This window comes from Passer montanus, unplaced genomic scaffold, assembly GCF_014805655.1.
Source record: "Passer montanus isolate IOZ18808 unplaced genomic scaffold, ASM1480565v1 scaffold85, whole genome shotgun sequence".
Classification (NCBI taxonomy): Eukaryota; Metazoa; Chordata; class Aves; order Passeriformes; family Passeridae; genus Passer; species Passer montanus.
Genome location: NW_024373812.1, coordinates 943,044 through 956,962, shown reverse-complemented (window position 1 = coordinate 956,962; position 13,919 = coordinate 943,044). Strand labels below are relative to the sequence as shown.

Below are 13,919 nucleotides of genomic sequence, written 5' to 3'. Positions count from 1 at the left end.
GGGTACCACCCCAATCAAGCCACTTACCTGCACCCAGAAACAACACTGGCAATGGCCTTTAACAGCTCCTCCTGCAATGACAGAAGAGACATCACTGAGAAGCTAGTGATGGCCACACAGCCAAAACACACAGTCCTGCTGCACAGGGCAAACCTTTTTGTTCTTCTGCAAGGGGCAGTGGGGAAATATGCCTGTGACACCAGTTCAGAGAAGCAATGTCTCTCTATGTCTTGGCCACTCCTCCTGCAGAGAACTTAACTTTCAATCTGCATGGAATTGGCAGCAAAAAGGGGCCTTGCAGCACCTCTGAGCACATGCTAGTATCCCTCCAGGCTAGAAATGGTGCAGTGGAATTAGTCTAAGTGGGAGACCAACTCCTAAAGCAGTCTGAATTTCACCTACCTATCTTCCCAGTCATTTTTGTATCTGCTAAATGCGGGACAAAAGGCAGACTCCCTGCATCAGCATTCTTACTGTGCTGCTCTGCAGCAGAGAACATTGCATTTCCTGGCTTAATGGCTGCACGCTCCTGGTCTCACAGCAAACCATGAGGTGACAATTCCCTCTTTACCTTCCCAGTCCAGGTTCTCCCTGGCAGGCCTTGCAGCAGTGCGGAGAGCACCATTCCCAGATGTGGTGGTACAAGGGAGCCTGTCTGTTTGGCAATTGATGCCATGGCAGCTGCTCCCTGAGCTTTCATCTTCCAGGACTGGGACTGCAGAGCCTTCTGGGTGATGGATATCAACTCCTGCAAATACAATCTGATCCCACCCTGGGTACCTGCATGTCAAATGGAAGAAAACTATAATTTTGCTACAAAACAAACATACCTTTGATCTTACTAAAAAAAACCAAACCCAAAAACAACACAACAAAAACCACCACAAGTGAACAAGACCAGTGCTACCCTGAAAAAAACAAACAAATAGATCTCTTGGAGGTTTTGGCTACGAGATACATCAGAAAGGTCTACTTCAGGCAAAAGCATGTAGAATTCCTCCCAGCCTGGTTGAAGATGGGCTCCTTTCTAGGGGTTCTAAATAAAGTCTGTTGTGTATTTAGACACAGAGCTCATTTCAGTCCTTCCGTAAAGCAGACACTAGATATTGTGTCAGCCTGTTTCTAAGAAATATAATATTAGTTTGTTTTTTTTTCTTCCAATAACATATCATTAGGGAACCTTTTTCAGCTCCTTTCTCAGACTCCAGAAAAATCATCATCTGGTAACTGAGGAACCAAATCTGAAATCTGAAAGAGTCAGCAAGACAATACTATAATGCATCCAGATTTTAATCTATAGAAAAAACTGCACTTCTATAACATAGATTAATTCATTGAATCTAAAACCAGAGGTATTACTGCAGAGATCTCCAAAAGAGAGAAAGGGCAAAGCTCCTGTAACTCTGAAGTGTGCAGCACCCCTACAGGCATACAAATTTCCAAAGATGTCTAGTTATCTGCACCATCAGGGCCACATTACAGTGGTATTCAGTGTATCACAATTTCAAAATACTTCTACTGTCCATCCTTGTGATCAATGCCCCTGTAATTATTTTAATAGCCAGAGAAGGCAAACTTCAAACAAGACATCTAGAGCAAGCAATAAAATGGGAACAAGCTTCCCAAATCTCTTACCATGAAAACTCTGTATTTTCAAAATGGAATTCTAGAAAGCATGCTATTTCTTGTCCCATGCTTTCCAGAAAGCTTTACTATTCTTAATGCAACATACCAGGTACATTTTCCTGCCAAACTTCAGTCCACAGAGTAGAATTCTCTTTCTCTCCTTTCTCTTCTTCAGGAATTTCATGCATCCCAAGAAAAGCCAATGGCAGCACTTGCTTGGCATGGTTCTTCAGTACATCTGGGCTGTAGCGTCCCATAGCATGCACAGTTAAAGCACAGCCTGCTCTGTAAACTGGCTCTGAAAGAGCAAAACAAGCACCTTAAGACTGGGAAGCAGGATTATTCTTTTAACTGTTTGGTTTGCCTCTTAGAAAGTAGAGTACTGCACAGTATTGTGTAACATTGTATAGAAATTATTCAGCCAGTGAAACCAAGCATCATAACATAGAAATGTTTCTTTACTAGCTTTTGATGTCACCAGGATGTTTGTCTGCATGTATTCTCTAAGTGAATACCTCAAAAGCAACACACCTTCCTTTTCCATGTACCAGCTGCTGAGTTTGTGCAGCAGCTTCTCAGTGCTACTGTCCCGGGAAGTCTGTAAGAAGGAAGAGACTCAAATTATTCAAACACTTCAAAGAAAACCACCTATAAAGCAAAATAAAACTTAAAGCCCAGCTTACCCTGACTAGATGCCCCATAGCAAAGGCAAAAGACTTCTGTACCACACTGTTGCGATCAGTCAGGCCACTAAGCAAAGCACTCATAAGTTTGCCTGTTGAAAGAAACTTTACTTTATTAAAAGCATTATGTTTTATTCCTCTGGCAAGAATTGCAATAGCCTGCATTTCATCAGACTGCCTGAATTTATGCATTTTCCCCACTACATGTATGTGGGGTTATGGAGTCTGTGAGTCACTATGTTTAGACAAGCACTGGTGTTTTGCACACATTGACTGGTAATGTTCCTATATGCAAGCCCTCCACACTTTCATGCTCTCAGCTTCATTTCTATCTTGCAACAGAAAGGTGATGTTTTTTCTATCAGAAGAGACCCAATGAGGCAAAATTGCTGTTCACAGTCCACCCATAGCTTAAGTTGAAAGAAAAAGTGCATACTGACAGTGCTGCCCTAACATAGGCATTGTTAGACTGCTCCAAGAAAAACAAGAAATATTTTTGCCTATTCCTACTCAGTGCTAGTGAATTCCCTCAACTCCTTCCTCTGCCTCTTCCAACTTGGTGGGGTACTCAACCTATTCCAAGCATGCCTAATCTCAAGCAAAAAAGGTAACTTCAAACAGGTCTCTGATAAAAAGAAACATGTAATTATCATTTTTGTGTTAAACTCAAGGGAAGAAACACCACAGCAGCAAAAAGTTCCTTTAAAACCTGACACTAGGAGACAAATCTTACCTGAATAAGGTGTTAAGTCTTGAGGGCACTGTGTGGTTAATGACACAATTACACTGGCACAGCCGCCCTGGAAGATTGCAAGGGGAAACAAAGGTAACATAAAACAATATTTGCCACTGGTTATTACTGTTAATAGTTGCTGTGGTGCTGCACTTGTAAGACATGATCTATACCCACTGATCCCTATTCTCATAATCCAAGAGCAGTAAAAGTAGAAGTAAAAGTTTGCAAAACAAAGGACTAGTCAGGATAGATGATCCTAGAAGATTTCCAGCAATTGCGGACAGCCTTCTGCACTCATGTGTCACAGAGCACAGCAGCCACGTAGCCTAGAAGACGCTAGGTCAGCACGCCTTCAGTAGACTGATGTAGTGGACTCAGATATCAAATTACTCCAGTATCTATCAACCCAAGCTGTTGCTTTAAAAGACATAGTCAAAGGAACCATATTTACATTGACATTGCTCTATATTCCCTTCTTCATTTCCAAAAGAACTATTTAAACCACAGACATACCTTTGTGCCAAGGCCAACACCACTCTTGATCAGTTCACACAACCGAGGGACCAATTCACTGAGGACAGACACATCCAAATACTGCAAGCTCTAGAGAAAGGCAAGAGACAGGGGGAGAGAGAAAAAAAGTAAAAAAAAAAAAGAAAAAAAAGAAAGGCAATGATGGTAACTTAAGTTTGTGTATTTCTTGCAGAGGCACTCAGCACTGCTGGCTGGTCCTCAGGTGAATCACAAGAGCTTGCTGCATGATGAGGAGAAGCCCACATGAAGTGGATTCCACCATATACAGATTCTCCTGTCCCACCTCTCTGTTGAGCTGACCTTGCTAAAACTATCATTTGCTGGAACTGATGTTCTCCTGCACTCCAACTCTTCAGGAAGCCTGAAACTAACATACTTGTGAGAATGAAATGCAAAAGCATCTCATATCTTAGGACCTGTACCTTAGGACAAAACCCAACATTTCCCCCAACTCTCTGAAACCAGGAAGCAACAATATATCCAAAGTAGGGCCAAATATATCCAAAACTGGGCCTCATGTTGCCAGCACTCTATATAACACACTGTTTCCAGAGGGGAGGTCCATTCTCTAGCAAATTCAAGGATCACATACTAAATGAAGGTAACTGAGCTTTCAAAGTCAGATCAACTGTTACTTCCCCCTCCATCACCAGTATGGTGAAGGAAATTATCCATATAATCTCCCAGCCAGCCCCAGAATATAGAAGAGGTTGCTCATAAGCCAGGACATCTTCACAATACTCCAGGGAAGCCATTACTATCTCTCCCCTACCCTACAAAATCCCAGTCAATAATCAGGGCACCACAGCTGTTCCCCCAGGGCTGGCAGGGTAGGGCATGGCCTGGAGGAGGGACAGCAGCAGCTGCTGCAGCCTGCAGGGCTGCTGCAAGTACACTTGTACATGGAGCCTTTCATTCCCAACCGCTTTACACTCTATTTATAGAGACCACTCCATCTGACACCAAAACTCAACTCCACATGTTGTTATGTACAGAAGGGCTTGCTGTTGCTGTTTTTCCAGAAGCCAAGAAAACAATAAATTGCTCTGGTGGCTACAACTCCTCGAAAACTTGCTCAACCCTTACATTCTCTACCTGCCCACATGCCCCTGGCATGCAATGCCTGAGCAGAAAAGAGGTGCCTTTTTTTCAAAAGGGACAGGTTCCTACAGAGGACAAGGAGTTCTGTCAGGACAGATCCTACAGCACAGCATCTGGGCATCAGCAACTCCTCCTCCAGCAGCAGGAAACTCTGGTGCCAAACACCACTTGCAGACAGTGTTTCCAGCATTTTCTCTTAGTACCTCCGCCATGAAAGTATGGGCAAGGCCCAGATAGGAATATCTAAGGCACCACAAGACAATGGCTGAACAGTATTTATGCCTTACCAACAATGACTATCATCAACTTAAGGCCCAGGTGAGAAGCTGATTTTGAAGTTGTGGGCTAGAGATATAGAGACATGCTAGCTAACATAACCCAGAATCAGCTGAGGCTCCATCCAAAGAAAAGCACTAGAAGGATGCCCTCTCCATCAAAGCAGACAGGTCTTTAGATGATGAAGCAATCCATCTGACTCCAAATGGAGCCAAAGCTATTCACAACTGATATGACGGGAAAGCAATGGTGGCATGATGAGAAGTCTGTACATGAAAAAGGAAGTGGACACGCAGCCACATGGAGATGTGATAAGAAAACAAACCTGAAGAGGTATTCTGTAAAGCTTCCATTTTAATTCCTCTTCTTCTACAACATACCTTACACTGGAACCTTTCTGAAATCAATACTTACCGTGTTAATGGTTTCCATCATGGGAGATGACTTGACAGCACTAAGTCTGGCACTATCCATTGCAGTCTAAAAACAAAACAAAAAAAAAAAACCAACAGGAAAAATCACCAAACAAATCCAAGTGTAAACACAACATGAAAACAGTAGAAAGGGCAACAACATCAGCCATAACTCACTACCTTACATTAAAAACTATTTCAGATGCATGGAGAAAGCAATTATGCCTACAGACTATGAATGTTTCCCTTTCAGAGGCAGATGGATGTCCTACAGGGAGAGAGAGAGGAAGCGAAAACAAAGGGGGGGAAAAGAGACAAAATCTCACACTGAACTGTTCACATTGTTCACTCCCTTTTCATTTGCAAAGGGATAATCTAACTGAATCATAATGAAATTAGCTAAATTTGTTTCTAATCAATGGGTTTTAATCACTTTTTCAAGAAGACTGTGATTGCTTAATATAGTTCTTTGACAACAATTAAATAACATGGCACTGACAACATCCACCTCCAGCCCATAGTGCTACAGTACACCTTCCAACTGAAGTTATATGAAGACCTGAAGTTAATCCCTTGGGAAAAACAGCAGTGACATTTAAAAACGGAAGACTAAAATTGCTCCTCACTTTTGGAAACATACAGTGGTCTAGGGAATAAAAATTATTACAATCCTTCAAAAAAAATCTCCACATTTGTCTAGCCATACTCTGTTACCAAATCTTTTAGCAACTTATTAGCTATTTCTCTTTGCTTTTTAACACCTCTCTACCAAATCTGCTATTTTTGTGTTCACTGAATGAAGATTAAATCTTTGTAATCTTTGCTGTGTTGATACTTCTTCATTACAGCTGCACTTACTTTCTCTTGATCTGTTGCAGAAAGACTCAAATAATTGAGGACTTGAGGCTCCAGCACACTCAAGGATTCCAACAGGGCTGGGATAAGTTTTGGCGCATGAGGCTTCAGCATAGACCCAGCACTTTTACTTATCTTCACAAGAGTGTTAATGCTGGAAAAAGATCAAAGGGGAGGTCAATAGAGGTACACACAAAATTATCTGTAAAACCTCTCTGATCTACTGTAATCCAGGCACACTAATATAAATCCTCCTTCAAACAAAACCATGTGTATGTAATTTTTGCTTAAACAAAATTGCTCCCTTGCTCTGAACTTCCAAGGGATGTTATGTATATTTTGGCCAGAGATTGTTTACTTTGGCCATGGAATCACAATGGGAATGGGCAAAAAGGGAGTACTGCAGACAGATAAGGGAAGAAATAACACACCCCCATGTTTTAAACAAGCACTGGCAAAGTCACCCCAAGACATTCATTGTCTCTGCCCAAGAAGACAAGTTACAATAATCTATTCAAACCTTACTAGTCAGTTTCAGACTGATTACATCTCTCATGCTGCATTTTGACAAAGGGGTTTTATATCTTCAGAAGGAATGAAAACAAAGTTCAAGAAAATTATTTTGTTAGAATTCCTAAGAATTATTTTTGTGAAGACCAGCTTCAATTCTGAATTTTCCAGTTTTTCTGTCCCTCAGTCAAAGGAAAGAATAAACAAAGTTATAAATTGACAAGCATAATAAAGTCCCTACACATCAAAGAACACTGAACTGTTACAAGACATAAAACATATTTGAACAGTGTGACCAAATGTAGTCACATGTGGGATGTGAATTGCCAATATTCACAAGAATTTGTGAAATCAGACATGGCTGTTTGAAGAACCATGGGAATTTTTCCTTGCAACAAGAAGAAATATGCCTGTCCCAAAGGACAGCCTTAGCATGGCACACTGTTTCTGGATCTGCCTGCTATTTGTACAGGGGAAAAAGAACTTCCACCTGGGAACTGAATCTGGGCATTTGCAGAGAGGCCACACACTTCCAAAACACAGGCAGAGTTCATAAGGCTGCTGTTTAAACCCTGAAAAAAGAACTCAGCAGGAAAGTTCTTTTGGGGAGCAACTTGTCACTTCAAACATAAAGAACATTCTGCATCTTAGGTGAATAAGCTTGGTGTCTTTGGTCAAGACTCGACCCCCAGGAACTTACATGGTGCAAAACTAACCTGAGAGATCGGACTTCAGCAACTGTGCTTACTATTCCTTTGTCTAGGAGGCAAGGGAGCAACACAGCTATTGTCTTCTGACCTGCTGCTCCTTTAGAGGGGTCACACATTTTCACACAGACCTGGGGACAGGTGAGAATCAGTGCTGCAAACATGCACAAACGTTCCCCACAGATTATATTAAAGCACCTTCTTCTTTAGATAGAAGAAGTCAAGAGCAACTAAACAAACTGCTCATGGCCAAGCCCAGGCTCTGTTACATCTTCATCTTCTCTCCACAAGGTAGTTAAGCCAACTAAGTTAAGTCAACTACAATCCACTTCCAGAAAAGACAAATTCACAGCCTAGCAGGCCTTGACCTGAATCTGGATGAACATATGAATCAAACAGCCTCTCAGTTGAAGGACAGCCTATCTCAGCCACAGGGACACAACCATTCCATACAGCAGAGCAGAAGTCACAGATGAGAACAGATTCTGCAATCATAACCTTTCACAACAACATTTGGGAAGAACCAGATCCTTACTTGCAGCATTAAAATGTCATGCACTATGAAGACTGTGATTTCAAACACAGCACTTTAGATCCACTGCCACCCATATGACTTTTTCAGAGGATCACCAAACAAAATATCAAGTGTGTACTACACGCAAAAAACCTTGTCAGTAACAGCATCACAGAGAAGTCCAATACACAGTTACTCCGTTTCATACCAGTGACGTACCACCAGGCTTGGTCAATTAGATTTGTCAGTCTTGGTAAACTGTTGAAGTTACAAAAAGTTGACTTAAATTCCACCCCCAAGTAAGCAAAAAACATGGGAGGAAAAACCCACAGTTTATTATATCATTCCTTTGCTTGTATGGACCTTAACATCACATTACCCTCAAGCAGCAGGACTTCACTAGCATCATCAAAAGTACACAGGAGTGGTGATGCTTATTAAGATTGTTCTCTAAAGCAGTCTTTCACAACTGGATCTTAGACGAGAGATCCTCTGAGTGAATGTAGTCTATGGTCACTCCTGACATCAAAACCATATATGCCTTGCCTATATGTGCCTACGACAAAATTGTAGTTTTACCTTGCTTAAAGTTTTTAGGGCTAGTTCTGCCGCCTTTCGCACAGTCTCCTAAAAAAAAAGTCACCAATTACTTCTGTTATTTTTATTCTTCTAGAATGATTAATATTAATCAATAAGCATTAACACTAGAACAGACAAGGCTATCTTCACAGTCAATACTTAATATAAAGTAGCAATATCTTTAGAAGAAAGTATTAGAACATAGTTAAAAGAAATTCTGACTTTGGTCCATCTGAGTATCTGGTGCAATCAATACACTGACAGAGCTGAAACCTGTAAGGACCCAAAGACTCTGATGTCACATATGCAAGTTAAGCATACCACATATCACCACATATCAGTTCAGCACACTAGAAGTCAAAAATAAATGTTTTTATATTCAAAAGTTAAGCAACTACTCAGGAATTCTTTTATTTCAAGGAAAAATCTCAAATCATCTAGAATAAGCACAGCCAGAACAAAACCCAACACTTCAAACATAAAGAGAATTTCCAATGTGAGAAGAAAATTTTACTTTCAAGGAGCACGAATTTCTAAGTCTGCTTGATACTCAAAACTCCAGTAGGAGTTTTGAGTATTAAGCAGACTTAGAAATTCTCTTGTCAGAGAATCTCTCTTTAAACACCTCAGAGCTTGATTACTGTACTGTTTGTTGAAGATTCCTGTTCAGTTCTCAGTTCCATTACCTTAATATCATCTTGCACTCTGAACAGAACTTCCCAGATCTCTGGAAGCTTGTCTAAGACATCATCCAAAGGTCTTCCTCTTAGTAAGTCATTTAGTGCCAGACAACTGTAAACAGGGAATTTTATTTCTTTCACACAGTGTTCTTACTTGATATAGGTGTATATATTCAGATACCCTTATAAATATAAATAAATAGTGAGAACTATTTCAAACTCCTTACTTTTCCCAAACACTAAATCCACTCTGTCACAAGAATGTCTGCTTTGGCAGAGAAAAAAATGCTCACTCGTTCAGGTAAAACCTGAAACAGGTGATAGGAGGTGAAAAGGCTGCTGTGGTGAAAACTGCTACGGCAAAACATTCCAGTGACAAAACTGTTTTAGTCTGCTCTTCTTTAAGCATACAGTAAGAAGAAACCAAAACGGTATGAATTATGGAATTGAAATTAAAATGAAGATTTTCAATACAGCATAGCTACAAACTATTAAAAATAAAAAGCAGTTTATTAAAAATGGCATCCTGCTACCATGCACATAACTGTCAGACTGACAAGGTTTTCTAAGAGAAAGCATTATTTCAGATTCAAGGATAGGCAAGAACTAGTAACCAGAAAACTCGTTCTTCAGAAGATGTTCTTTAGTATAAAGCAACATGCAATAAAAAATTTCAGGCAAATAGCTTCAAGATTGTATCATACTTTCAAGGGCAGGCTACAAGGCTGGGCTGTATCCTGATGAAAGGATAAGTCCTCTTTTCCTCCTCAGCCTCTTCAGGTTAACAAGTTTATGATGAACAAGAGAAAAGAACCAGGTCCAAAGACAAACCCAATACTTTTCCCAGCAATACCTGGATTCTCTGATCCTCCAAAGACTGCTGGTTAGGTTACTGATCAAATCCTCAAGAATTTCCTTCATGTACTTATCAACCTACAATTAAAAAAAAAGGAAAAATCATTAAACAAGTACAGCTGTGCATTCTTGTCCAATACTCTGTAAAAAAAAAAAGAGTCCATTTGGACAATACAACCTGCTTTCAGCCATATCAGATGAACTAATGCTTGCCAGTGCTGTGCAAACTTTCTCTGACTGTGCTTTTGAAACACCTTTCTCAGCACTGCTCTAGTGCTTAATATTGTGAAAGATGCAACAAGAAAAGTCCCCTAAGGCCTTTATCAGCTGAACTGTTAAAATGCAACACCACGCATGTATTTACTCAAGAAGCAGTTGTGTTTTGATGAGGAATTAGAATGAATAACTTCACATTAAGATCAGCTTTCCTAGAAGAAAAAAATGCAAATCCAATCCCAAGCCTTGCAGAACCAGTGCAAGGGCATCTTATGAAAATCGCTTATTCCTGAAATACACCTGGGAGGAGGCTCCAAACAGATGGAACAGCCTCCAACCATGAGCTTCCACCCACTTAAAAACTGAGGAATTATATTTTGGTGGACTTCCTTTAGGAAGGCATCTTAGGCTGTAAGGATTCATGAAAAACTTATCATAAGCAGTGTCAAAGCAACATCAAAGTGGAAAGACTCGTTTTAAGTAAGTCATAAACTTTAACGCTGGCTGCACAAACAAGGTCAGCAAAATCCTTTCACATATGAGAATGCAAAACCTCTGTGCAAGCTGCAACCTCATCCATGAGGTACCTCCTTTTCCAGGGCAGTACCTCACCCCTTTCTGCACTGCCCCTCCTTTCACAAAATGCATCTGTTCCATGAGGATCTCCAATACACTGCTGGCTGGCAGCAAAGCCCCTTGCCACACTTTGCTGGTCACTCACCATCGACTTGTCAGAGACCAACGCGTTCCAAATGCTGGTCATTGCCTGACGAATGCCCAGGTTGGGGTCAAACTGGTAACGGTAGAGCCGGGGAAGAAGCTGGGGCAAAAATGGAGCCAGCTGCTCTCCAGCCTTGGCAGCTATCACATTGAAACCAAAAGCTGCTCCCTGAAATAACAACAAAATAGTATTTGTTGAAACATTGTCCATTCACCCAGTTATTGCTCATGGGCACACCACAGTCAGGGGTGGAGCTGACGGACATGGTTCAGAGTTAGACCAGATCAAAAGGTCTAGAATGGTACTAGAATCAGCCCATCCTCACAGCTACAGTAACACAGTAATCTCACACTCAGCAGACAACATACTACTTCAAAACTTTCTTCCAACCTAAAATGCAAGATAATGATTCATCTCATTTGCAGAAATAGTACTGGTGAATTAAAAGTATGTGGATTTAAATACGTTCTTCCAAAAGAGATTCTTTCCTGGCTAAACTGGTGAGGGTGGGCCACTGCCTCCTTACAACTCTGCTGATTAAGAAAAGTTAGAGTAACTCAGGAACTGAAAAACTAAAAACAAAATAACGCCACCTTATTTCTAAAATCTGAAATTTCTGTGGATTATAATTTTGCATCTGTCCATATTTACTTTAAACTTCAGTATTCTTCTATGACCTTTTCTTTCTCCAACACTGTCAGTTCCACTGTCACTTCTAATACAGTGGAACTGACGGTTCCCTGTGAGGTACCACAAGATTTGGCAGGATAGCCCAAGAAGAAATTACTCAATGAAGGCAGTGCAGTGACTGCCTGTAATGACTGCCTGTTTTCTGACTTGCAGTTTCAAAAGCTGCCACTCAAAACCCCACACTAGGGACTTCAAAGGACAGGATGTGTTGTTTGGGTTAATCTAGAAAACAGCAATAAAGACACATTTTCAGTTAGGACCACTGCCATGAAAAGCAAGAAGTTGCAGAAAGTGTAAAGAAAAGCAAGGCCTCCAAGGCCCTGAACAGCATGCTCTGTTTAGCTCTTGTGCGGGGTTTAGAGCACAGATTTCCAGGTGTTCCCTTCAACTTAAAAGATTTTGCAATTCTTCAAATGCCAAAGCCCAATCCACACCTTCTGAGTGGATTTTCTTGACTCATCTGGGCTGGAGAAATTCCACAAGGGTCGGGAACCTAACTATGCTCCTGTGCTTATGAAGTCACAGTGCTGAGGGAGGTCTTGAGAGGTGCTGAATTGTCAAACTCTGGATGAAAGTTAAAGCTGGGACTTGTTTTTTTGCACTAAGTGGTGTTGTCAGGAACTCAAAACAAGTTCTTCCATGCTTCTGTGAAGCCAGTGAAGAGTCCTGCATATAAGCTCTAAACAGTACACCTAAATCTTCAAACTTATGATGCTCCTTTTTCCACTTGGAAGTGTATCCAACAGTATTTTGGCTCTGCTAAAGCTCCCAGCTGTTTCAAAACATCAAAACTTGCGTTAAAAAGTGATACTTTTTGACAACAGTGCTTTTTAGCAACTTGCTGGTTACTTTTTACTCTGCCTCCTTAAATAAAAAAGATCACTTTTCTTGGCATCCAAAAATTCATCCAGTTTTCAAAACATTATCACTGTTTAATGAACACATTAAGGACTGTCCTTCTAAACACACTTAAAAAAAATAAAAGTATGTCAGATAATTCAGAGGGGAATGTAGGATTATATGAATACTCTAATACCAAAGTTTTGTTTTAAGAATTTCAAGTAATCCTAAACTTTCTTCTCAGCCTGCTAAATTTGCCTTGGACTAATATCACAGCATCAACACATGCAGTTATTCATAAAACACGTAACCAGGAATAGAAAAATGGATTGTTGTTTCCAGAGTTCACAGTGGGAATGGAAGTTGTATGAAAATGGAGCACTACCTTCCGAGAATTCCACATGGCATGATGGTTGGCCAGATTCATGAATTTGTACACCAGGTCTGGCTGATTGAGGTCACTAGCCAGTGAACAAAGCTCCTTGTAGGTAGAAAGACCTTGACTTTGAAAAGCAGAAGGGAAATCAGTGTTACTATTTTTAGTTAGACAAATGCTACAACACCTAAAGCTATATTCAATTCACATTGTAAAGCAGGCAGAAAAAAATGAGTAGCACATCTGTATTACACAGAAATAGTTACAGTAACTTAGAGAACAAGCAGGAACAGAATGTCAGGAAGCAGATTTTTTAGGGAATCCTGTTTCAGCACTGACTGTGTCTCTGTCAGAGACTATCAGTAAACTTACCCATCAGGCGTTTTACTCAGACCTCCCTGAAATACTACAGTTTCTCCAGTCATCTCATGTTTGGCTCTGACAGAAAAGAAGTGCAGTATCAGCATTACCAAACTGTACAGATGAATACACTGCACATTACAGAACATGTAATTTAGTTTTATTAACTTAAAAACTTCACATTTTTTTCATTACAATCCCACAAAAAGCACTCAGGTGGGCAAAGCTACACACACTGCAAGGAATGTCATTTACCTGTATCACATGTAATGTTAAGAAGACATTACAGCAAGTGAGTTTTGCTATGCAAAGGTAGAAAGTCACAACACTGAATGATGACTTTTCAGTTCTGTCCAGACATGAGCTAAATAATGGACAGCAAATCTGTACTTAAAAATGAAGTAATACCGTTTCCATTCACCTTATTTCTTCCTGCTTACCATCAATGAATCCCTACACTCCAAGCCTAGGTTTTTATGATTCAGTGGCCAAACCTACACCAGGTTAGACATTAAAGAGCATTTCCAATACTGACCAACATGATCTCTAGCCATGAGTCTTGTAAAACCAGCATTTTTCACACTAAAGCTGACAAGCAACCATTAACAGCACTTCCTTAGCAAAAGGTGCCTTTCAGCACAAGCAGG

The 13,919-nt window shown here is 40.5% G+C and overlaps 1 protein-coding gene across 4 annotated transcripts in view; it reads right to left on the bottom strand.

Annotated features, from left to right (window-relative positions):
• ECPAS (Ecm29 proteasome adaptor and scaffold) overlaps positions 1-13,919 on the bottom strand; it is a 57,939-nt gene that overhangs the window by 7,248 nt on the left and 36,772 nt on the right. For all 4 annotated transcript variants that reach the window (XM_039733225.1, XM_039733224.1, XM_039733223.1 and 1 more), the window contains 16 exons: positions 13,285-13,350; positions 12,922-13,039; positions 11,007-11,174; positions 10,068-10,147; positions 9,221-9,326; positions 8,535-8,582; positions 7,451-7,572; positions 6,228-6,378; positions 5,371-5,436; positions 3,559-3,648; positions 3,043-3,109; positions 2,310-2,401; positions 2,158-2,224; positions 1,733-1,924; positions 572-780; positions 28-71 (listed from right to left, as the gene is read on the bottom strand). In XM_039733225.1, the coding sequence (XP_039589159.1) occupies positions 28-71; positions 572-780; positions 1,733-1,924; positions 2,158-2,224; positions 2,310-2,401; positions 3,043-3,109; positions 3,559-3,648; positions 5,371-5,436; positions 6,228-6,378; positions 7,451-7,572; positions 8,535-8,582; positions 9,221-9,326; positions 10,068-10,147; positions 11,007-11,174; positions 12,922-13,039; positions 13,285-13,350 (1,686 nt within the window). The remainder of the gene's footprint in view (positions 1-27; positions 72-571; positions 781-1,732; positions 1,925-2,157; positions 2,225-2,309; positions 2,402-3,042; positions 3,110-3,558; positions 3,649-5,370; positions 5,437-6,227; positions 6,379-7,450; positions 7,573-8,534; positions 8,583-9,220; positions 9,327-10,067; positions 10,148-11,006; positions 11,175-12,921; positions 13,040-13,284; positions 13,351-13,919) is intronic.